Source organism: Mus caroli, chromosome 12 (assembly GCF_900094665.2).
Source record: "Mus caroli chromosome 12, CAROLI_EIJ_v1.1, whole genome shotgun sequence".
Lineage (NCBI taxonomy): Eukaryota > Metazoa > Chordata > Mammalia > Rodentia > Muridae > Mus > Mus caroli.
The window spans coordinates 76,009,061-76,031,560 of NC_034581.1; the positions used below are offsets into that span (position 1 = coordinate 76,009,061).

At 40.8% G+C, this 22,500-nt stretch overlaps 2 protein-coding genes and 1 pseudogene across 3 annotated transcripts in view; all 3 read right to left on the reverse strand.

Moving 5' to 3' along the window:
• Positions 1-1,374, reverse strand: part of LOC110307020 (disintegrin and metalloproteinase domain-containing protein 21) — a 9,879-nt gene extending 8,505 nt beyond the window's left edge. Inside the window, exon 1 of the mRNA XM_021179216.1 lies at positions 1,001-1,374. The gene's annotated coding sequence lies outside the window, so the exon portion shown is untranslated. The remainder of the gene's footprint in view (positions 1-1,000) is intronic.
• Positions 1,375-9,089: 7,715 nt separating this feature from the next.
• Positions 9,090-22,500, reverse strand: part of Med6 (mediator complex subunit 6) — an 18,055-nt gene continuing 4,644 nt past the window's right edge. Inside the window, exons 3-8 of one of the 2 annotated variants that reach the window (XM_021178979.2) lie at positions 20,589-20,680; positions 18,874-18,956; positions 18,034-18,142; positions 15,841-15,956; positions 10,062-10,089; positions 9,090-9,494 (exon numbers count right to left, since the gene is read on the reverse strand). In XM_021178979.2, the coding sequence (XP_021034638.1) occupies positions 9,364-9,494; positions 10,062-10,089; positions 15,841-15,956; positions 18,034-18,142; positions 18,874-18,956; positions 20,589-20,680 (559 nt within the window). In that variant the 3' untranslated portion in view covers positions 9,090-9,363. The remainder of the gene's footprint in view (positions 9,495-10,061; positions 10,090-15,840; positions 15,957-18,033; positions 18,143-18,873; positions 18,957-20,588; positions 20,681-22,500) is intronic. The other variant, XM_021178980.2, reaches the window with a different exon arrangement.
• Positions 21,036-21,818, reverse strand: LOC110306851 (annotated as a pseudogene).

Sequence of the window (22,500 nt, forward strand, 5' to 3'; positions counted from 1 at the left end):
CCCCAATGGAGAAGCTAGAGAAAGCACCCAAGGAGCTGAAGGGGTCTGCAACCCTATAGGTGGAACAACAATATGAACTAACCAGTACCCTCAGAGCTCATATCTCTAGCTGCATATGTAACAGATGATGGCCTAGTCGGCCATCACTGGGAAGAGAGGCCCCTTGGTCTTACAAACTTTATATGCCCCTGTACAGGGGAAAGCCAGAGCCAAGAAGTGGGAGTGGGTGGGTAGGGGAGCAGGGCGGAGGGAGGGTATAGGCAACTTTCAGGATAGCATTTGAAATGTATGTAAAGAAAATATCTAATAAATAAATAAATAAATAAATAAATAAATAAAAAGAAAGTTTAAAAAATCAAGGAGAAATGGCTTTCAGTATGTTCACTGTATAAGCCTATTTGAATCCACATGGTGCTCACCTCTCTTCTACCTCTCCACTTCAGGGTCAGAGGAGAAGTGAGTCTCCCCTAGATTAATTTTTAACTTTATTATTATGGGAGTCTGTGAGCCACAGCAGGAATATGGAGGTCAGAAGGCAACTTCATGGAGTGGGTTATCTCCTTCCACCTTTCCATGTGATCTGGGGTCTATCTGTGGCTACCAGGCTTGTGTCGAAGTGACTTTGCCTGCTGAGCCATCTCACCAGCCCTCTCCCCTCAATTCAGGTAAGTAGCAGAAAGGCCATGCTGCTTTCTGACCTACCTGGGGACTTGATCTATCAATTTTCATTACTTCTACTGTATCTTTATCTTCTATGTTGCTTGCTCTTTAACTGGCAAGTAGGATAATCAACCAATTCACCCATATTTGCTCAGAACTATCCTGGTTTTAACCCCTGGAGTCCTCCATTCCAGCCATGCCCTTAGTTCCAGATAAACCACAACCATTCCGCCCTCTACCCCCTACCTGTGCTTAAGCCACTCACATATTTAAAAGGAAAGAAATGCAAAAATTATGAATTTTCACATTACCCAATAGACTGTGCTAGAGAAGAACTTACACAGAGAGTTAAACTGGATGAATGACATATCAGCAGAAAACAGTTGCTGTCTGGCCCCTTTTGTCAGACAGTTGGCACAATCCTTATCAGTAAACAGAAGTTTACAGTTGTAGCTATACCGAACAATCAAGCCCCTCCCTTACCCCCTTTGTCTAGTTCACAGCTAAATTCTAGATTTAGTTGCTTAGCAACAAGGATCTTTCACTTCTATATAAATAGCAACTCTAGAGATTCAGCTCAATGGCAAAGTATTTGCCTAGCAAGCCCAATGTTCTGGGTTTGATCTACAGTTCAACAACAACAACAACAAACCCATAAAATTATTTTAAAAGTCAAAATTACAGAGAGCACCCAACTCTAGACTCTCTTCTTCTGGCCTCACTGTTCCTATACAGCTTTGTTTCAGAACCGTGTGATGGAGTTGGGCTGCCCTGCTGCTCACGGCTTTCATCTCTCTTAGACTTGTTTTGAGAAAAAGCATATTCAAAATAAGTAGTCAAGAAAAATGTTGATAGAATGTTTGATGTGGTGTGTAATCTATAAGAGTGGTTTAACTATTTAGTAACTCAAACTCTGGGATGGTTTCTTTTGTAAGAGATTCTTATTCATGGAAACTTCCCACTGACAATTTAACTAGCAGACCCATAACCCACGAGAGTTAGAATCATTATAAATCAATTCTCTATTTTTTTTTCCTCAGGAAAAGACTCTACTATTCATTCTGGCTTCCTTGAAAACTTCTCTGGAACTGTTTTCAGCCATCTAGACAGAACTAGCAACTTGGGTGACTGAGACCAGAGGATCACAAAGCCTAACCTAGACTCAAGGAAGTTCAAGGCCAGTCTTCACTATATATGGAGACCCTGTCTCAAGAAAGTTTTAAAGTCAGGACTCCTTCCTAGTTTTAAAAGACATATAAAACGGCTAGAGACAGGGCTCAGTTGGTAAAGTCCTTGCCATGCAAGCATGAGGACCAGGGTTTGCTACCCAATGCCCATGTAAAAGTAAGGCACTGAAGCACAGGCCTGCAATCTCAGCCCTGGAGTGGCAGGGGAGGGAGAAACGCGCACTCACTGAAGCTTTACTGGCTAGCCAGTCCAGCTGAATTAGTGACTTCTAGGTTTAGTGAGAGATTGCTTCCTAAAACTAGGTATAAGGACTAGAGAGATGGCTCAGCTGTTAAAAATACTGGTTACTCTTCCAGAGGACACAGGTTTGATTCCCAGCACCAATGTGACAGCTCATAACCATAGGTAACTCCAGTTCTAGGGGATCCAATGCCCTCTTTTGGCCTTCATGGGCATCATGAATGTGATGTACAGACACACACACAGGCAAAACACTCCTGCATATAAAATAAAAATAAATCTTTAGAAATCAAAATAGAGTGTAATAGAAAATGCCTGATATTGACCTCCAGTCTCCATAGACCTGCATGTACATCAATACATACATATACACACATGTGAGCATATACATACAAAAATAAATAAATTTAACAAGCCATAAATAAAAAAGAACTTCCTTAAGATGGTAAATGGATTCCATAAAAATTTTAAATATACATTATGGAAAATATACATTTACTATTTATTAAAAAATTTGGAATTTCAAAAAAATCAGATAGGGCTGTTCTACTCAAGTGTTCTATGCATTCGAATCCATTTATTTAAGAAAAAGATGAGACACAATGCTTCAGGAGAAAGAAATAAGCCATTATTTACATGGGAAACAACAGAATTCAGAAATGTTTCCCCTGACCCCAAGTTCCCCTGTACCTGTCACTGTGTCGTCTTCCCTTGAGCTTCAATGGGACCTGGAACTTAATTCCAAACAAAAACATGACACTGTTTAATCAAGATTGTCCTAAGCGGGCCATTAGTCCTTCTTCACTTGTCATCTCTGTAATTAAACAACTGACCCAATCTACTTAGGAAAGAAATAAAGTTACTTAGCTCCCTTTTTTGGGATGCTGAAAGTCCAAAGGATGGAGCACACACAAGGACTTGAAACCCAATGTATCAAGTGTAAGTGTACACTGCCCATGGCCTAAGTTGCAGCGGCAGAAGAATGGTCCAGGGACTAGTGACTGTGGTGGGGCCAGGCTTGCTCCTTTTATAACAAGCCTCTAGTGAGGCTTTACTCAAGACATTACCATCCAGGACTATGCCCTAATTACCTAAAGGTCCCATCTCCTGAGGTTGTCCCCTCCTCCCAGTAGACTACTCTGCAGACCAAGCATTTAATCACAATGCACCCTAGTATGTACCTTTTTTTTTTTTCCAGTTTTTTGAGACAGGGTTTCTCTGTATATCCCTGGCTGTCCTGGAACTCACTCTGTAGACCAGGCTGTCCTCGAACTCAGAAATCTGCCTGCCTCTGCCTCCCAAGTGCTGGGATTAAAGGTGTGTACCACCACCTAGTATGTATCCTTAACTACACTCAAATGATAGCAGTGGGCTTACCCTAGTGGGCTAGCCCTCTTAGAAATAGTGCAGAGATGAGTTAAAGCACCGAGCACAAGAAGCCACTTCCCAGATTCACAGGTAGCCAGACATTAACCTCTAACCTTGAATAAAGTGGAGAAAATACAACTTAAACACAAAGTCAAGGCAGGGAAAGCTGTATTTCCTGTAGGGCTATCAAGTGGCAAAACATAATAGTGTAAAGGGAAATCTCCAATGGGATGGGATTTTACAACCTGGCACAGAAATCAGGATATAATACAAAGTTGCTGCGGGAGTGGCTAAAAGCAATGTCCACACAGAGAAGTTAACTGCCAGAATTGGCATGATGGATGAAGAAGGGATTAAAGGGGCCTTAGAAATAGACACGCTGGGAGCAGGGGCTGTCTCTGACTCTATTGCCTGCCTTTGGATCCCTTACCCTAATAACCCTAATCTTCAGGAGAAGATACACCTAGTTCTACTACAGTTTGATATGCCAAGGTGGTTTAAAATCCATAGGAGACCTCTTTGCAGGAAAGGAAGGCGTGGGGGAAGGGAGGGAAGAGAGGAAGGAGGGAAAGCTTTGATTGGGATGTAAAGTAATTAGTGAAAAAACAGATATGCTGAAATAAATTTATTATACATGATCAAGATGTATACTAGATGTTCTCTGAGAATGTCCAAAGAGCATACCGTTGCCACACACACTCCAGTGGAGTCTGTGTGACAAGTCCAAAAGCGTGGGCGCAGTCCTGAGGCAAAAAAGTTTCATGGAAACTGGTCTCCTGGAGCATCTTTGGCATCCCATAACATGGATGTGGCCCAGATATGTCCTTGCGATAGTCTGGTGAAGAGTTTTGCATGCTTTCTTTCAGTGTTGTTTTATTATAAGTGCTTCAAAGGAATGATTTGACAAATAGCTAAGTTAGATTGGCTTCCACCAGTGTTCCAATATCCTAGGCAATAGTTGGGCCGATCTTGGGCTTTGAATTTCTTAAGAATGCTACTCATTCAGACAAAAAACCCTCCAAGGTTGACAGAGAGATAGTGAAAGAAATCAGGCATTGCAGTTTACTGGAGCCAGGCGAGGTGGTGCATGCCTTTAATCCCAGCACTTGGGAGGCAGAGGCAGGTGAATTTTTGAGTTAGAGGCCAGCCTGGTCTACAGAGTGAGTTCCAGGACAGCCAGGGCTACACAGAGTAACCCTGTCTCAAAAAAAAAACAAAAAACAAAAAACAAAAAAAACACAAACAAAAAAAGAGTTAGAAATCTCAAGGCTAGTTCAATGAAGTAAACTTAGAATTCTCATTACAGTCATGTATGGCAGACTACATTACATATTAGAAGAAAGTTGGTGGTTCCTCTGATAAATGGAGGTTCCCTACAGATACATAAAATAACAAAGTCACTCCCATATGCAGGAGTTCACAATGGCCTAGGAAGAAGGAGGGTTGTGGTCTAAGAAGGAACTAGAGTAAATACTTAGAATAACAGCTGAGTCACTTCTATACACAGGAATTTACAATGGCCTAGGGAGAAGGTGGATTATACAATAGACTAGAATTGGAACTATGGCAAGGGCATAAAGCCCTTGCCCCTGGCTTCTAAGAATAAACTGACCTTAGCTGGGACTGCTTTTTATCCCAGTTGTAAACACTGCCTGGTTCCTGCCAGGCTTTATGTATGCATATTTCTGTTTTGTGTAAAGAGTCGTTATGCATCAGATGACCTTAATGTATCACCTAACTTCTTTGTTTTCTTCTGTAATATAAGTCTGATGCTAGCTTTGAGAAATTACATTCAGATCCAACATTCTGTGTTCGTGTCAGTTTGTCATTCGCCAACTCCTTGCCCACCTGAGTACCGGGACACTGATTTCTCCTGTGGGTTGAGGGACTCCGACAGAGGCAGCCCATGGCATACCATTACCAGTGTTAGGGGAGGGCTGACAGCAAGAGCACTACAAGATCCAGTGTTGATCCCCAAAAACCAGGGTTTAGAGCAGAAGAGGACGCTGGGGAACCTGTCTGACAAAAGCAATGGTGATAATTTGATTCTGATGCATAGAGGCAAAAAAGCAACAAATACTTAACCATCGCTGGGGTGGGGCATTAGATCACAACTATCATTAGACTGCCAAGCACAGATTGGCAGTTAAATCCAGGTTAATAGAAGGACTTCAGAATCCTTAGGGGTGAAATAAATGAGGTACCAAGAAGGATTATTGCTTCATGTCTGTTCAATAATCAAAAGAATAAATGACAGGTTACTGAGCAATAGGAGGCCAGTGCTTCCCTAAAAGGCTAATTATATGTTCCCAATTTTGGGCCTGAACTTGTCTGAGATATGAAACCCACTGTGTGCAGAAGTGATCAGGGCCCTAGGAAAAACTATCCTGCATCACCAAGACAAACATAAACAGGCTCTTTACTAGAGCTACTTACCCTGAATTCTATGCAGGGAAAAGGGGCTGTTCACACATTTCTATTACATTTGGACACAAGATTAAGATTCTTGCTGATCAAGAATTCAAAGTACTATGATGGCCTTTCTATTAGGATAAAAGCACATGAGGGCCAGGTGACAAATATAGTCTCAGCTGTAGTCTAGTATGTGTGGGTCACAGATCTCATGGAAAAAAGTCCTGATGATTCCTATACCCTCTGCCATAATACAGACTGTCTAGATATCCCATATACCCTTTATCTAGCAATTGATGAGACCATATTAATCAAGCCAGAAATTCGAGAGACAGTGATGACATTGGAAGCCTTGCTAAGACATATGAACTCAGAGGTTGGGTGATTCTGAAGGTTGAAAGGTTGCTCAACGATTTGTGGTGAGGACCACAGTGTATATCTCTGGGGTTCTATAGGAGGTCTATCATCTAATAGAAAATTAAAAGATATTATACATCTTTTCAAAAAACAGGTCTTGTTAAGCAAATTGGCTACCTGATTATATAGATATCAAATAACTACATTGTCACAGAAAGTACCCAAGTGGCCGTGAGGCCAGGCTTGTCCACCACAAGCTAGATTTTGTTGATTCTACCAAGTCCTAAGATTTGAGTCTGCAATAGTTGATAAAAAGTGGCCAATACAGGCTCAGCTATAAACAGGATCAATATCAAAACAAAGAATTTAAGTAGATAGCCAAGTTCTATGGCATTGGGCGTTCTCCTTCAGTTCATGTTTCTTGCTGTAGGAATAATCCTATTTAGTAGCTGAAGAAGAATTTTTTAAAGTCTAACCTGGGTTTAGGTAAGGATCAGCATGTTTGTGTAAACACATCAGAAATACCCCAAGGCTTGCTCATATTGCCTTTCCTGGATAGAGAAGTAGAAATATAGGATAGAAATGTAAGAGAAAATACTCATAGTGGGCTGAGCTTCAAGCCATATGCATGGACAACCATTTTGTATAGAAAGGAATATGGTCCAAGAACAACATATACAGACTCATGGGAAATAGTAAATGATCTAGCTAGTTGTAGAGGATCTACCAGAATAGTGACTGGCAAAAGGAAGAATAAGGTGGAGACAGTTACATTGTGCTGACAGTTTACTCCTTAGAAAAATGACAGAAGTAGGCCATCCCCTAGTCCCTGGTCAATCACTGGTATGAGAATGCCCCTTTCTCAGATGTCTCACTACCCCCAAGCAACCTTGATACCAGCCCCAAGTGGGGAGCGTCCTCTGAGATCCATCCATCATGGCTTTCAGAGAACCTTCTCCAGAGCACCTAAGGTACCAGCATTGTATAAGAGGCCAACCAGCTCTACACTCCTATCCTCAATTCCTAAATGACAAGCACCATCCAAACGATGCTCTGCCCTTCCCACTCCAGGTCCCAAAGCATGACTTATGAGAAAGGTGTCAAGCTTACCATAGCCCGACCGCTTCCCTTTCCTGCAGCAGGCTTTTCTCTGGAAAATCCTACCACTATGTACTTCAGTGTTGTTTAGCTTCCACGCCTTCTCAGCTCCCTCCTCCAGTAATTTCTCTTGGTACAATTTCTCTTTTATGGATGAATCTTGATGGATACAAGAACCGGTTCCAGCAATAATTCTAATAGAAACGTAATGCAAGTCTGGGTTGTTTTGGTCATGTTGGTGGCCTTCAAACAAAGTCCCACCAGTTCTCAGAACAGATTAAGAACTTCTGGCCTTGTTTTAGCCTCAAAGTCATCTTGAGCTAGTTTGAAGCCAGTATGTGATACATGAGGCATCGTTTCAAAACCAAAACCAAAAAACCAACCAACCAACCAAAATGGTAAGAGAACAAACAGAGTACACCACCTTGAGGCAAGGTATCAGTGTGAACTGATGGGAGCTTTTAATCTACACTGAATAGACAGATATGTGTGGAAATGTGTATAAAGTATCTCATACGCGTGTGTGTGTGTGTGTGTGTGTCATGTATGTCACCTGTCAGCTGAGGCCTAAAAGCAGTGACACCCCAATCGCAATAAACAAACATCATGATTTCCAAATGCTATTTTCAAAGTAGAATATATATACTTAGATGGCTGTTCTCAAGGTCGGGATAAATCTCAAATAAACATCTTACTGTGCTAACAGCAAAGAATGAAAGAGTGCAGGAAAAAAAAAAAAATCCCAGGAATTGGCTGCCAGTGGCAAAACTGACAACTTCAGCAGCAATATATAAATATGGGCTCCAAGAGCTCCCCAATGATACAAGCAGCATAGAAATGAAGAGGCTACTTATAGCAAAAAGCCAACTAACAAAGAACGACAGAATGACAAAAGAACGTAAGTACTACCCCAGCAGCACAGGTAAGAACCACCCTTTGAGGCTAACCAGTGGCTACGTGTTTATGTAGTAACAAGGAGCATTTACAAAATCTCTCAATATAACTTAAAAGGGCTAGAAAGATGGCTTTCTGGATAAGAGCACTTGTTCAGCAAGGCCTGAGTTTAAAGGCCCAGCATGCACTTAAGCCAAGTAAGGCTGGGCATTCATGCATGCCTGTAACTCCAGCTTTGTGGGGGAAGGGACAGTTCCTGGAACTGAGGGTCAGCCAGGCTAGCCAAAACAGTCAGCAAGCTTCCAGTTCAGCAGGACACCTTACGGCAAGGGACTGACGAAGAGCTATAGAGAAGACTACATGGGTGCACTTAGGTACACAGATGCACACACATGCATGCACCAACATATAACATAGTACTTCCCATTTTGCACTTAACTGAAAAACTGGAGTCAGTACCACTGGAGAAAAACACTTTCACAATATGGAGTAAGAGCCCTGAGGATACAGAGACTGCTGTGACCCAAACCATGGACCATGCACATGACACTATACACAAACACAGTCGATATAGCCCTGTCTAAATATACCAATGGGGAAAACTCCAAAATAACTCAGGACATAGTTAAGAACCTAAGCTACAGATCGCCAGAATTACATTCCACACACTAGCAAACGCCGACAAGTGCTCACCACAGACGAACATGGTAAGAATCTATAGGACGGTAATGATACAAACAAGTGAGTTTTCCTTTACCTTTCAATTATTCAATAAATATATTACTGTACTATAGAGGAATAGCCAAATAGTACAAGACATGCTTAATTATTCCATTAACATATCTCAAGAGACAATGGAAAGGCATGATGAGTAATATATACAAATAACTTTATTGTTTTAAAGATATATACTGGCATATCTGTGAGTTAGGTGCACTGCCCAAGTCCAGTAGAGGAAAGATTACAAAAGATATTTAAGAAATATTCACATAGAAAACATGGTAGGGAGAATGTCCTTTTGTAAAGAACAAGTGCATTCCGTACAAACGAGAGGGCTGCGATAGTGTTTCCAGGCTCAAGAGCCTCCCACGGTGCTGAGGTATAGCAACTGACAAGGAGCTGGCCAGCTTCTTCCTTGTCCAACACTCACTGGAGTCTCATTCGTTTCTCAGGGGGACCTTTAGTGCTCACAGTCTGCTGAACATTCTTTGTGCTCTCCTTCTCCTCAGATTTTACAGTTTCTGGCAAAGGCTCTGCCTCCTTTTTTGCCTGATCCACTAGACAGCAAAAGCAGGTATTTTGTCAAGACAAATGAAGGTAGAAGAAAAACATAATTTTAAACACTGGTTAATATTAAAGGTTTACTCTTTCAAATTCATTTTAATTGCTTATGAAGTTGAATATTTAGTTGTTTCCCCCAGGTAAACATATTTTAAAATTCACTTATAAACCTAAAAAAAAACAATCAAAAAACTTTTATAATGCTAGGCAAACATGTTTGTACTAAAATGAGACATCATGTGTGAACAAGCCACAAAAACTGGCAACATCACAGACAATTCAACACCTGTTCACAATGTCGAAACCTAATATCATGTCACTTTGGCTTCCTTGCTCTTCCCAATCTTTCCACCCAGACTCTACCTCCAAATGCTTTGATCACTACCACAGAACTACTACCTGCTTGCATTCAACACAAGTCAAAGATTAGGAATGACAAACTATACTGAGACAGCCTAAAAGGACAAACTGGCTGCAGCTCATCTCCCATGCCGCTGCTTAGAGCATTACACAGGCTGCCTGACCTTACTTTAAGTTTAATAAGAACAGCAGATGAACCATACCTGGAACAGGCTTTTCTCCAGACTTTTGCTAGGATTTGAAAAATAGGAAATGGGGGAAAAAAAGAGGGAAAAGTCAAGTTAATAAAGTTTCTTCTGGGCTTTATAGTCTTAAATGGCACCCTTACATAACTGCATTATAAACGACAATTACCATTCAAGCACCATAAAAACAAGCTTCCCACTTCCTACTCGGTACCCTTCATTTCAAAAAGATATAAATCTAAAAAACATAAAAACACTGCTCATCAGCCGGGCGTGGTGGCGCACGCCTTTAATTCCAGCACTTGGGAGGCAGAGGCAGGCAGATTTCTGAGTTCGAGGCCAGCCTGGTCTACAGAGTGAGTTCCAGGACATCCAGGGATACACAGAGAAACCCTGTCTCAAAAAATACCAAAAAAAAACCCCAAAAAACAAACAAACCATTGTTCATCTAAAAAGCTGTCACCCCTCTACACACAGGCAACAATAAAAGAGTAGCGATATAGAATCTAATGAGAAGAAATAACAGTGTCCAAACCTTCTGATACTTACCTGCTTAGAGGATATGGACTATAAGAAAGGACCCCAGTATTGGTTTAATCATAGCACTTGGGAGGCAGAGGCAAGTGGGTCTCTGTGACTTTTGAGGCCAACCTGGTCTACACAGCAAGTTCCATGGATAAACCCTTTAAGTATAGCAGGAATGGGAACTAAGGAAAAAAAAATGTTTTTCCCCCTAAAGATTTATTTTTATCTGTATTTTGCCTGTATGTACAGTTGTGTACCACGTACATGCCTGGTGGCCATGGAAACCAGCAAACATCAAATCCCTTGCAATTAGAGTTACAAATGTCTGTGAGCTGTTACGTGGGTGCTGGAAACAAAACCCAGACCCTCTATGAAGCAGCAGCGCTCTCACTGCTGAGCCACCTCTTCAGTCCAGCTGGTCCACTGGGTTAAGATCATGTACTGCTCTTGTTTGTTTGTTTGTTTGTTTGTTTTTGTTTTTTCGAGACAGGGTTTTTTTTTTTTTTGGTTTTTGAGACAGGGTTTCTCTGTGTAGTTCTGGCTGTCCTGGAACTCACTCTGTAGACCAGGCTGGTCTCGAACTGAACTCAGAAATCCGCCTGCCTCTGCCTCCCGAGTGCTGGGATTAAAGGCGTGCGCCACCACCGCCCAGCCTTGTACTGCTCGTGCAGAAGACCTGAACTTGGTTCCGGACACCCACACTGGGCAGCTTCCAACCACCTAGAACACCGGCTCCCTCTGGGATCGGGTGTCCACCTAGAACACCGGCTCCTCTGGGATCAGGCGTCCTCTTTTGGCCCCTGAGGAGAACACTGCATTCACATGCACAAATGTATACACAGACACACCACAAACAAATAATTAAAAAATAATTTTAAAAAATTATTGTAAGAGGTATAGTATTAAAAATAAAACTTCAGGGGCCTGGGAGATAGATCAGCAGATAAAGGCACTTGTCACCAAAGCCTGGCTACCTACCTCCACCTACCTTAGTTTGATTACCAGAAACCCAGAAACTTTAAGTTCGTGTTCTCTCTCTCTCTCTCTCTCTCTCTCTCTCTCTCTCTCTCTCACACACACACACACACACACACACACAATCTCTCACTCACTCACATACACACATTTTTTAATGAAATTGCAAAAAAGACTGTTGGGGACATTAGAAGTCAGGAGCAGTGTCAAGTCCCCTACTATGCAGCAGGGCTTTATGGTCCTTGGTTTTTTTTTGATAGACTTTCTTATTTTTCTATCCTAGTACTCATATTAAGTCCTCCAAAACACCTTCTTCTCCCTTGAGGCTCATAAGCAACTCCTTACTCTCAACAGTGACTCTCTGCATGCTAAATCACACTGGCACACTGACAGAACAACGGGACACTAATACCACATCCACTATACTTTCCAACCTACCTTGGCAGATTCCTACTGTTGGCATGATGGCCAACAAAGCCAGCAGAGGGTCTCAGATCCCCTGGAACTAGAGTTACAGATGGTTCTGAAGCACCGGGTGAGTGCTGGGGATTGAACCCAGGTCCTCTGTAAGAGCAGCCGTGGCTCTTAAGCACCAAGCCACCTCTCTCCCCACTGTCATGTGTTTTCTCAATGTCTTTCTGAACATAGGTGCTCCCCTTCAACCTCCTTACCTATCTGCTTTATAGAAGACCACACATTTCTCTGGAATCACCTGCTCCACATTCATACTGTCAACTATGAACTTGCATGCTCTAACTGCAAGTCATGTGAACATTTACACTTAACCAAACCAAACAGGACTTCTTAGTCACTGTGCAGAGAAAGTTAACCATGGTAGGCCTGACACTGCCCTCCTCAGAAAGGCTGCTTACAGTGGCTTGGTGATAAAGAGCTGTGATCCTAGATACTCAGAAGGCTGAGGAAGGAGGAGCCCATGATCATAGCCTACTTGTGCTCCGTGAGCTTCAAGGCCAGCTCAGGCAACTTAGTGAGACCCTGTCAATAAGTAAATAAATAAATAAATAGGGCCAGTAAACTGGCTCAGTGCATAAAGTAAAATGCACCTACCACCACACCTGACCTGCTTTTGACCCCAAGGACCCACACAAGGAGAAATTCAACTTGTTGCCCTATAACCATAAGTTACCGTATAACATCCATATGTCCCCTCTCCAGAGAACCACCCTACCAGTAAGCCACAATAAGTTAATGCTATCTATCTATCTATCTATCTATCTATCTATCTATCTATCTATTTGGAAAAAAGGGGGTTGTTGAAGACATAGCTCCTCCAAGGCCATGAGTTTAACCCCCAACATTGAAAAAAAAAATTAAAAACAAAAAAAAAAAAAGGCCTATTTCCAAGGTTGGCCCTTGGCTGGAATATACAAACTTAAATTGTAGGGGTTCAGAAAAGGTGATTCTGTACCTGATAACACTGGGTCACTGTCTCTATGCTGCACAAATAATATGGCTTATGTCAAAGATCTGCTTTCCTTCAGAGACTGTGGGCCTTTATTAAGTATGTAAGAGAGGCATCAGTATATGATAAACTTAAAAAGGTAGTTCTAAGTTTCTAATACATTTCCAAGGCAGAAATATTCACATATTGCTATGTTTTTATGGTCGAGGTAAAAATGCATACTGTATAGCCTGTATAAGAAAGGGAAAAAGAGCCGGGTGTAGTGGCGCACAACTTTAATCCCAGCACTTACTTGGGAGGCAGAGGCAGGCGGATTTCTGAGTTCGAGGCCAGCCTGGTCTACAAAGTGAGTTCTAGGACAGCCAGGAATATACAGAGAAACTCTGTCTCGAAAAACCAAAAAAAAAAAAAAAAAAAGAAAGAAAGAGAAAAAAGGAAAAGGACAAGGAAACCTGTACTGTATACAAACCACCACAGGCTCCTCTAGACTCTATTGTGTTCTCCCCATAGAATCTGACTATACACTCTTTAAAAAAAAAATGCATAGGAGTGTTGTGCCTATATGTATTTCTGTACACTCTATGCATACTTGGTGCCTACAGAGGCCAAAAGAGGGCACTGGAGTCCCTGAACCTAGAGTTACAGACAGCTATGAGTTGCCATGCGGGTACCAGGAATCCAACCTGGGTCCTCTGTGAGAACAGCCAGTGTTCTTAACCACTGAGCTGTCTCTCCAGCCCTTAGCTATATGTTCTTACTATATCTCACAGAAATAAATCTCTACCAAGTAAAACTACATCCAATCTTTATAACAAATTACCAAATATGAGGGTGGTTACAGACACCCACAACACAGCTGTATATCATGAACATATCAAGACAAATATATCTAAGTTTGGAGGAGTAAATATTTAATAGAAGAGGAAACATATAGAGTAACATAGAGAGGAATGAAAATTTTGAGATTTTTGTGCTGCTGAACTACCACTTGAGCAGACACCTTAAGCACCAGCACACACTGACTAGTCTTTCCCAGTGGACACTGCTGTCCGACCAGCAGAATGTGCTGTGAGATATGCAAACAGAACAGGAATGCTTTTAGGCAACCTGAATCAAACAAGGTAAACCTGACTGTTGTCACATCTTATAGTACCCCCAGCAGTTTCCAGATTAAAAACCAAAACCACTGAAAAGAATTTCATCATAAAAGACATTAACAGCAGATAAAACCATACACATTTAATAATTCATTTTCAAAAGAACCTTCAGGAATATCTATAAAAAGAAACCTTATAATTAATATTTTTTAAATTATCTTACTTTTTTGGTGTAAGGTTTTTTCTTTTTATGTGTATGTTTTGTTTGCATGTATGTCTGTGCACCACATGCATGTATGGTACTTGCAGAGGCCAGAAGAAGGTACTGAATGTTTGTGAACTATCACGTGGGTGCTAGGAATCAACCCCGTTCCTCTGTTAGAGCAACCAGTGCTCCTAACTGTTAAGCCATATCTCTAGCCCTGACATTTGGTTTGGTTTGGTTTTAAGATTTACTTTTACTTATGTATATGTGTACATGTTCAAATTCACACTTGTGGGTACCCATAGAGGCCAGATGATAGTATCTGAACCCTGGAACTGGAGTTGTAGGCAGTTATGAGCTGCCTGATTTGAGTGCTGGGAATCAAACTTGGGTAATCTCAAAGAGCAACAATGACTCTTTCACAATTGAGCATCACTCCAGCCTCTGGGGCAAATATTAAGATCGAGTATGTATGGATTTACATGACAACTCAACCTAAATGAGCTATGTTCACCCATGCTCAAGAGTCACATATGTCTAGTGGTTAACGTACTGGAGAGTACAGAGCTGGATGCTCTTCTCTCAGCCTACACAGCAGAGATGGTATACTCAGTGAATGAATGACCAACCTCATCTCAAACAGCCCAGAGCAGTTTCCAAGCACACAGCTCTAACTCACATCTCCCCTTGCTCCCCTTCAGGAACAGTTCATGACATTTCTCTAAGCTGGCTTTCTGATGCTATGTTCCAACCTGTGTCACATGCTATCTTCACATAACCATTATAGTAACATCCCTCCCTATTTTACAGTCAGACAGGGAAGAAAAGGCCTGCTCTAATGCCATTTTATAGTGTTAAACAAACAATTAGCCTAAAGCTACTTTTAAAATCCTCAAATCCCTCCTAACAACAATAACCATGCCCGTGAGAGTACACATCTCTAAAGGGCCAGAAAAACCGACACTAACCAGGACACTAATGTGGCCACGTGCTCCACCTCTCAACGGATTTGCATAGAAAGCTTGTGTTGGCAGAATAGAAAGCTTGTGTTGGCAGAATGCAGGTAGTCTGCTGTTGCTGCTAGACTACTGGTAAATCACTATTTGGCATTATAAACTTGCAACACTGTTTCTACCTCCACTTCCTTTCTTGATCATGCCAGGCCCTCTACCACTTTCCACTCCTTCTGTTAAACTCTTAACCCATTAACCAGTAAAGAACCTACAGACCTTCGGTATCAGGCTTGGAATGCAGCTGAGACAGAGTAGAGAGCATGAGCTTCATAGTCTAGGCTTATTAGAACCCATTATGCCTTCAGCAACCTTATGGTTGAGAATATTATCTAAATACAGTCTCAATATTCACAGATTCAGTAAGGGACACTGAACAATGCTGACTCCATTTCTTGTATTCATTAACTCCACTAAGTCTTTAAGAACCTCTTTTCTCATTCAGAGGTAAATCTTTAGCTAATAAGAAAAAGCAGTATTTTTAAATCATACCTAAGAGACTTTCCAATTAAAAATGTGTTAGAACAATGTCAAATGAAAATTCACAACACATTCTTGTTACCTGAACAAATCTGGGTGGAAATTTCTGTCTGAGGTCTATGAGTAAAGCATCCACACGCTGTCTTTGAAAAATAGAGCTTGGTTCTTCTTTCCTTTTGGCTTTAGGTTTGACTTTCTCTATTAAAATATAAAATTCAAATCAACATCCTGAACATACTCAAACCATTATTTTTAATGATATCTTTATTAGGACAACTCTTCAACTAAAACATAGTAAATACATAAAAGAAGTTCCTAGCTCTCCTTTGCAAACATTTCAAAAGCTGATATAGTTCAGTATCACTGTATAGCACTGATAGACAAACGGTTCCTTGTCCTGAACTCACTCTGTAGACCAGGCTAGCCTCAAGCTTAAGAGATACGCCTGCCTCTGCCTCCCAAGTGCTGGGATTAAAGGCGTGCGCCACCACCACCTGGCGACAAACAGTTCTTAAACTAACATTCCTCATAATTACCTAAATCAATCCATATTATTTTTGAGTATTTTAAGTACAATTCAGCAGTCCTTTTCCACAGAATCTACTAAGGACACATAGGAAAGACAGACTTTGCAAACTAGTCACTACACTCAATTATAAAGACAGTAATTAAACCAGGCAAGAGAATCAGGAGTTGAAGGTCATCCTTGGCCATACAGCAAGATCAGATTAACCTGCCTGGACCACACAAAATCTGTTTCAAAAGTTTGCATTTAGCAGGGAATGGTGATGCATGTCTCTGTTTATCTTAGCGCTTGGGAGGATGAAGGCAGGTGAACTGTGGGATCAAGGCCAGCCTGAGCTCCACTGAGAACTTTTCTAAAGCACACTGATTTATTCATTCTCATTCCCTCTGAGAAAAAAAGCTAGCCACTGTATCCAGGGGGAAAATTACAAAACAAGATCATGAAGGCAAGATTAAAAGGAATATTGAAAAAAAATTCTGAAGTTACTCACATATGTGATTTGCTCTAGGCAGGGGAATAGATAGCATAAGGTGGGGACAACATCACTCCACTAAGGCCCACTTTCCTTTTTTTTTTTTTTTTAAGATTTGATTTATATGAGTACACTGTAGCTGTCTTCAGACACCAGAAGAGGGCATCAGATCCCATTACAGAGGGTTATGAGCCACCATGTGGTTGCTGGAAATTGAACTCACAACCTCTGGAAGAGCAACCAGTGCTCTTAACTGCTGAGCCATCTCCCCAGCCCCTACTTTCCTACATTAAACATTACTGCCTGTACCCCAATATTAACAATCAAAATAACCATATCTGAAGGGCCACTGAATGGCTCTGAATCCTACATAAAGGCTATCTTTCCCACACTTCAGTATTCTCAAAAAAGAAAATACACTGATATAGACACATTTCCGGAGATAGGTTTTTGGTGATACATGGTAAAAGAACAGCACAGATTACCAGCCATGGAAACTAAAGGACCCAGCATCATAACAGGTGGTAATATCAGAGAATCAGAAAGGGACCTAGGGCCAGTGAAAAAGTACAGTGGACAAAGATACTAGCTATGCAAGCCTGAAGATCTGAGTTTACTCTCCAGAATACACATTTAAGGTGGAGAGAAGAACCAACTATGGAGTTATCCTCTGACATCCACAAATGTGCTGTGGTACAAACAACATACACACACACCTTGGGTGAGGGGTCAGGGGAGAGGATAGACAGCCAGTTAGTAACCCCATCAACTAGGGATAGGACTTGGGAGTAAAGTTCTTACCTAGTCAAGTCCTGGGTTTAAACCTTATCACAACACACAACAGGAGGGGGTGAAAATAGGAAGGGGGAAGGGGAGGGAGGGAGGGAGAAGGACATGGCCTGGCCATCTGAAGAAAGGCCACCAAGAATAGTATCTCATCTCCCTGACTTTGAAGACTAGAGGGATGAAGGGTTCCAAAAATCCAAGATAACTCAAATAAAAAAATAACCTTTGCTCATTCATCATCACTGTTTCTCCTCTTTGCATTCTAAATAATTTAAAACCTTAAATCGTCTTTCCAAAGCTTGTGAACATAATAGCCCATGGACAAAATAACTGTTCTGATGTTACTATTCCTGCACCTATGACATGAACACAAGGGCCGCAATGCCATCATCTTTTGAAAAATTAAAATCTATCTAGGTAACGTTACAAGCCCTCGAGCTTCATCCTCAGAAACCCAAACTGTTTTGGGAGGGCCTGGGCACTCCACTTACCTTGTTCTTCGTGATCTTTAAAGTGCCACCAATATCCTTTGGAAGGGTGGTATCGACAGTATGACATAGCTTCATCAAAAGCTGACTGAATTCCATGCACTGCAGTAAGCTTGTAAAACAAAACAAAACCCAACACATTCTAAATCTCTCAACAGGTCAACTAATGTGTCCTAAGTAAATACATACTATTACCTATGCAAAGACAGTAATTTCCTATTTTCAGAATCTAGATTACCATTTGACAGTTGTAGTCACCCTTCAGTATCTGCAAGGGATTAGTTCCATATTCACATGCCTTATATAAAATAATGAGCATTTCAGTGTAACCTATACATTTTATATATTGCTAAATCATCTCTAAATTACTTTAAGGCATAGCATAACATAATATAAATACTATATAGACAGCTATTACAATGTATTGTTTAGGGAACAATAAAATGGACAACAAAATAGTATAGGTGTAACAGGTGTAGTTCTTTTTCCAAGTGTTTTATGCATGTTACTAATGTACACTGTAGTTATTCAGGCAGACTCAATATATTAGCACTAACTTGATCCACAGAAACAGAGCTCAAAACCCTCCAACAGTCAGCATTTTGTACCAGCTGGCACAAAGTGGAAGACCTTTACTTGATTCTCAGAGCACAGTATCTCAGTTAGATGTCTGCTTTAATGTTCAAAGAATGTGAAAAAAGCTAAGTGTGCAATCTCAGTACTTAGAAGACGGAAGCAGGAGAATCAGGGGTTCAAGGCCAGTGTCCACCAGTACAGGGCTACTATGTCAAGGACGGAAGGGAGGGAGGGAAGGCAGGCAGGCAGGTGAGGGAAGACACATACCACTCTGGAGTTTATAACTGATCCCAAGTCTGGCGCCTGATAGATGACTCCAGCGATGATATAGTAATCAGCCAGTGGAATAACTAAAGCAGCAAGGAAAAAAATGTTATGAACACACCTTGAACACAAACTGCTAAAAAGATGATTTTTCAAGAACTGGGCAACTAAACTTAAACACTTCCCTAAATGGAACTTTAAGGGAAGATCTGGCAATTTCTCTCTTTATAAGTAAGCAACACAGGAAAACAGCCACACTGCTCATTTATTATGTTACCTAGAGTTGAGTACTTCTATATCATTCCATCTACATAGCCTGGAGTTCATCAACTCTTAACCACATGCAGCGCTTCCCAAACCACAGGCACAGCTCAACCAAGTTAGGTACATGTGTAGGTACACATAGCACACTTCAGTGTTCTGTGTATGCTGTGTATTGCAGTCAGTCAACTAGAGTGACGATATCACCTGATGATATACTTGCCTCTGAGTCCCAGGACTGAGTCCAATGTCACCTCATACCATTTCTATATCCTGAATATTCCCAAGTGACCTTGCTTATTATCTAAGGTTCTTTTTTCTCTGTAGAGACTCTAAACCTTTCATTCTGAAACAAGATTTGGCTGCAACCAAACTGCAACCTCTTTGGCTAGTGATTCTCTGATACCGAACCAGACTAAAAGATGTCCCCAAGTATCTTGATGTAGAACATCTACTTGGGAGATGTCTCTTGGCAATACTACCCAGCTTTCTACTTTGATCATCTCTTCAGTGAGACTGCAAATTCCTGGCTTGATCTCAAGGTGTTTTTCAAGTTCCAATGTTCACTAAACTACATGCCGTAGCTCTCTCATTCAAACCAGATCTGGGTTCATTTACTCCTCATTGTTGTTTCTTAAGTGAGTATCATTTGGTAATAAACCCAGGTATGATTTTTGATTGAATGTGCCATTTGAAGATACTCACTTTATTCTCTATGAATTTAATAGAACTATATAGGTCATGTATTTTATAAAGTTATCATCTCAGAGACTGAGGGGAAATGAAAGGTTCTCAAGAGACTCAAGGTCCAGGGACTCAACAACTGTGCTCTAGTGCTACAAGAGTTTTGGATATACTTCTTAAGTGTAGCTATACCTGCCTGCCCAGCCAAAATGTAGAATTTAAATATGGTGGATGCCTGGTTTGCTACTAGGAGTCTGCGATTCTAGTAGGCAAAAAATGCTATGCCTATGTGACCAGTTCTTTAAAACAAACAAACAAAAAAACCAAAAAACAAAAAACCCTCAGGCTCAGAGTTTCAAATGACTTTCTGGAGAGAAATAAATGAATGTGTGTGTGTGTGTGTGTGTGTGTGTGTGTGTGTGTACACATATAGTTTTATCTATGCTGAACAGAAGGAATACTTGGTATGGGTCCTCAGAAGATGTAGATTCCTACAATGTCTTTTTGCATGACTGTCTAGCTGTGAAACCTTCTGGGCAGCCATATGAATTCTGACCATGAGTACAATGGATGCTGATCCTAACAAGTATTAGATATGTATGTAGTTTGGAGAACCTACCGAAACAGAATTCAATGCAAATGAAAAACAAAAGAAACCAAAATACATAACACACAAGTCATAACACACAAGTCAGTTGCAGAATGGTATACCAAAATAAATCCCTTATTTAAAAACACAGGTCAGAAAACAAATAAATTATTGTACTTTTTACCTTGAGCAGGGGACTGCCGCTGTTGCTTTCGAATGATGAAAAGAATGGGCTCTTGAGCATGTAAAAGGATGTATTCGATTCCAACCATCTGACTGAAAGGGACACACAGAGATCTTGAATGAGTCCAACCTTTCTGTAGGACACTTAAGTTACCAGATAAAGTGTAACAGTATTGTAAAAGTGGCTAAAATTGCTTATGATCAGTGTTTAAGGTTGGCTATTGAATAAAACTACCTATTTTCCTATACAGGTGGTCTACAGATTAAAATGTGGCTTTAAAACAATACAAAACCTCATAAATTTAAATTTAGTTTCAGTAAGATTATATTTAAAGCTACAGTAAGTTACCTTTAACGGCTACATTTACCTCCTAGTAAAAGCTATTTGAAATATAGAAATTTTTTTTCAGAATATGAAAATTTATTACTGTGTTTCCATTGCCAAATTTTATGATCTTGGTCTTTCCTTCTCACCTTTGCATAGAGCCAAAAGAGACACCGTGGCTACTTTAACCGCCTTAAAGCGGACTCCAGGAATAACACCTCCAGCACGACTAAACCCAGCACCAGAACTCATCATTCTCCTCCTTGCCGTTACGGCAGCCATCACGGGGCACGAACGCTGCCATCTTCTTGCCATTCTTAACGAGCTGCACCCTGGCACCCTTCCTGCATTCCTGGCAGAATTTGGCTGTTTGGCTTCAACCCCTACTTTTTCCAGCACAATTCCCTTTGCATGAGAGGCACCCCAAACGGACTGGCCTTCAGGGTAGTGCCTAAGTGGGCTTTCTTGTACTGCTTATCATGCCACTTCTTGTCCCATCAGTGACTGCGGAGCTTCCGGGTAGTACGGAGACCACAGCACTTGCCCATCTTGTCGGTGCCATGGACCCAAGAGAAACAGCAGAACTAAACTTTATAAAACCTGCCTCATCCCCAATATTTACATGAGTTATTTCAGAAACTTGTGCAAATGGAACAAAACTCTTATTTAGCATCCTATGTGTGAAGAATCCTGTTTCATGTTTGGATAATTTTTTTTTTCATTTGTCAAAGAAGGGCTTACAATAAACCAGACTACATTAAATAATATCAGATTTAAAAAGAGAATAATAATAGTTATCTGACTGAATGGCCCCAATGATAAACTTACTTACTGAGCAATAGCTCCAGTCCTACCTTACACAGACATTACGAAGACGTTTAAGTTACAAATGGATGTCAAATTTGTACAAACCCAGAGTGTGTTTTATTATTTTAGATTATATGTTTACATACATATATTATACTTTATACACACATACACACACACACGTGGGTGTATGTGCATGTAAGGTCAAAGGACAATCTTTTATGTATATGAGTGCACTGTAACTGTACAGATGGTTGTGAGCCATCATGTGGCTGCTGGGAACTGAATTCAGGACCTCTGCTCACTCCAGCTCAGCTCGCTCTGGCCCAAAGATTTATCATTACATGTAAGTACACTGTAGCTATCTTCAGACACACCAGAAGAGGGCATCAGATCTCACTATAGATCCACTATGTATGTGGTTGCTGGGATTTAAACTCAGGACCTTCAGAAGACCAGTCAGTGCTCTTACCTGCTGAGCCATCTCTCTAGCCCTTGTTTATTTTTGAGACTGTAATTTAATGAAAATACTTCTCCCTTCCCCTTCCTCCCTCTAAGTCTCCCACCTACACCTCCCCACTCTCCTTCAAATTCACAGCCCCCTTTTCATCAATAGTTATTAATACATATGTGTACTCATAGTATACATATTATATACTTACATATATATGTATATGTATATTATATACTTATATAAAATACATATTATAAACTTATATGTATTATATATAAATGAAAATATAGATATTATATATAATTCCTAACTATAACCTGTTAAGTC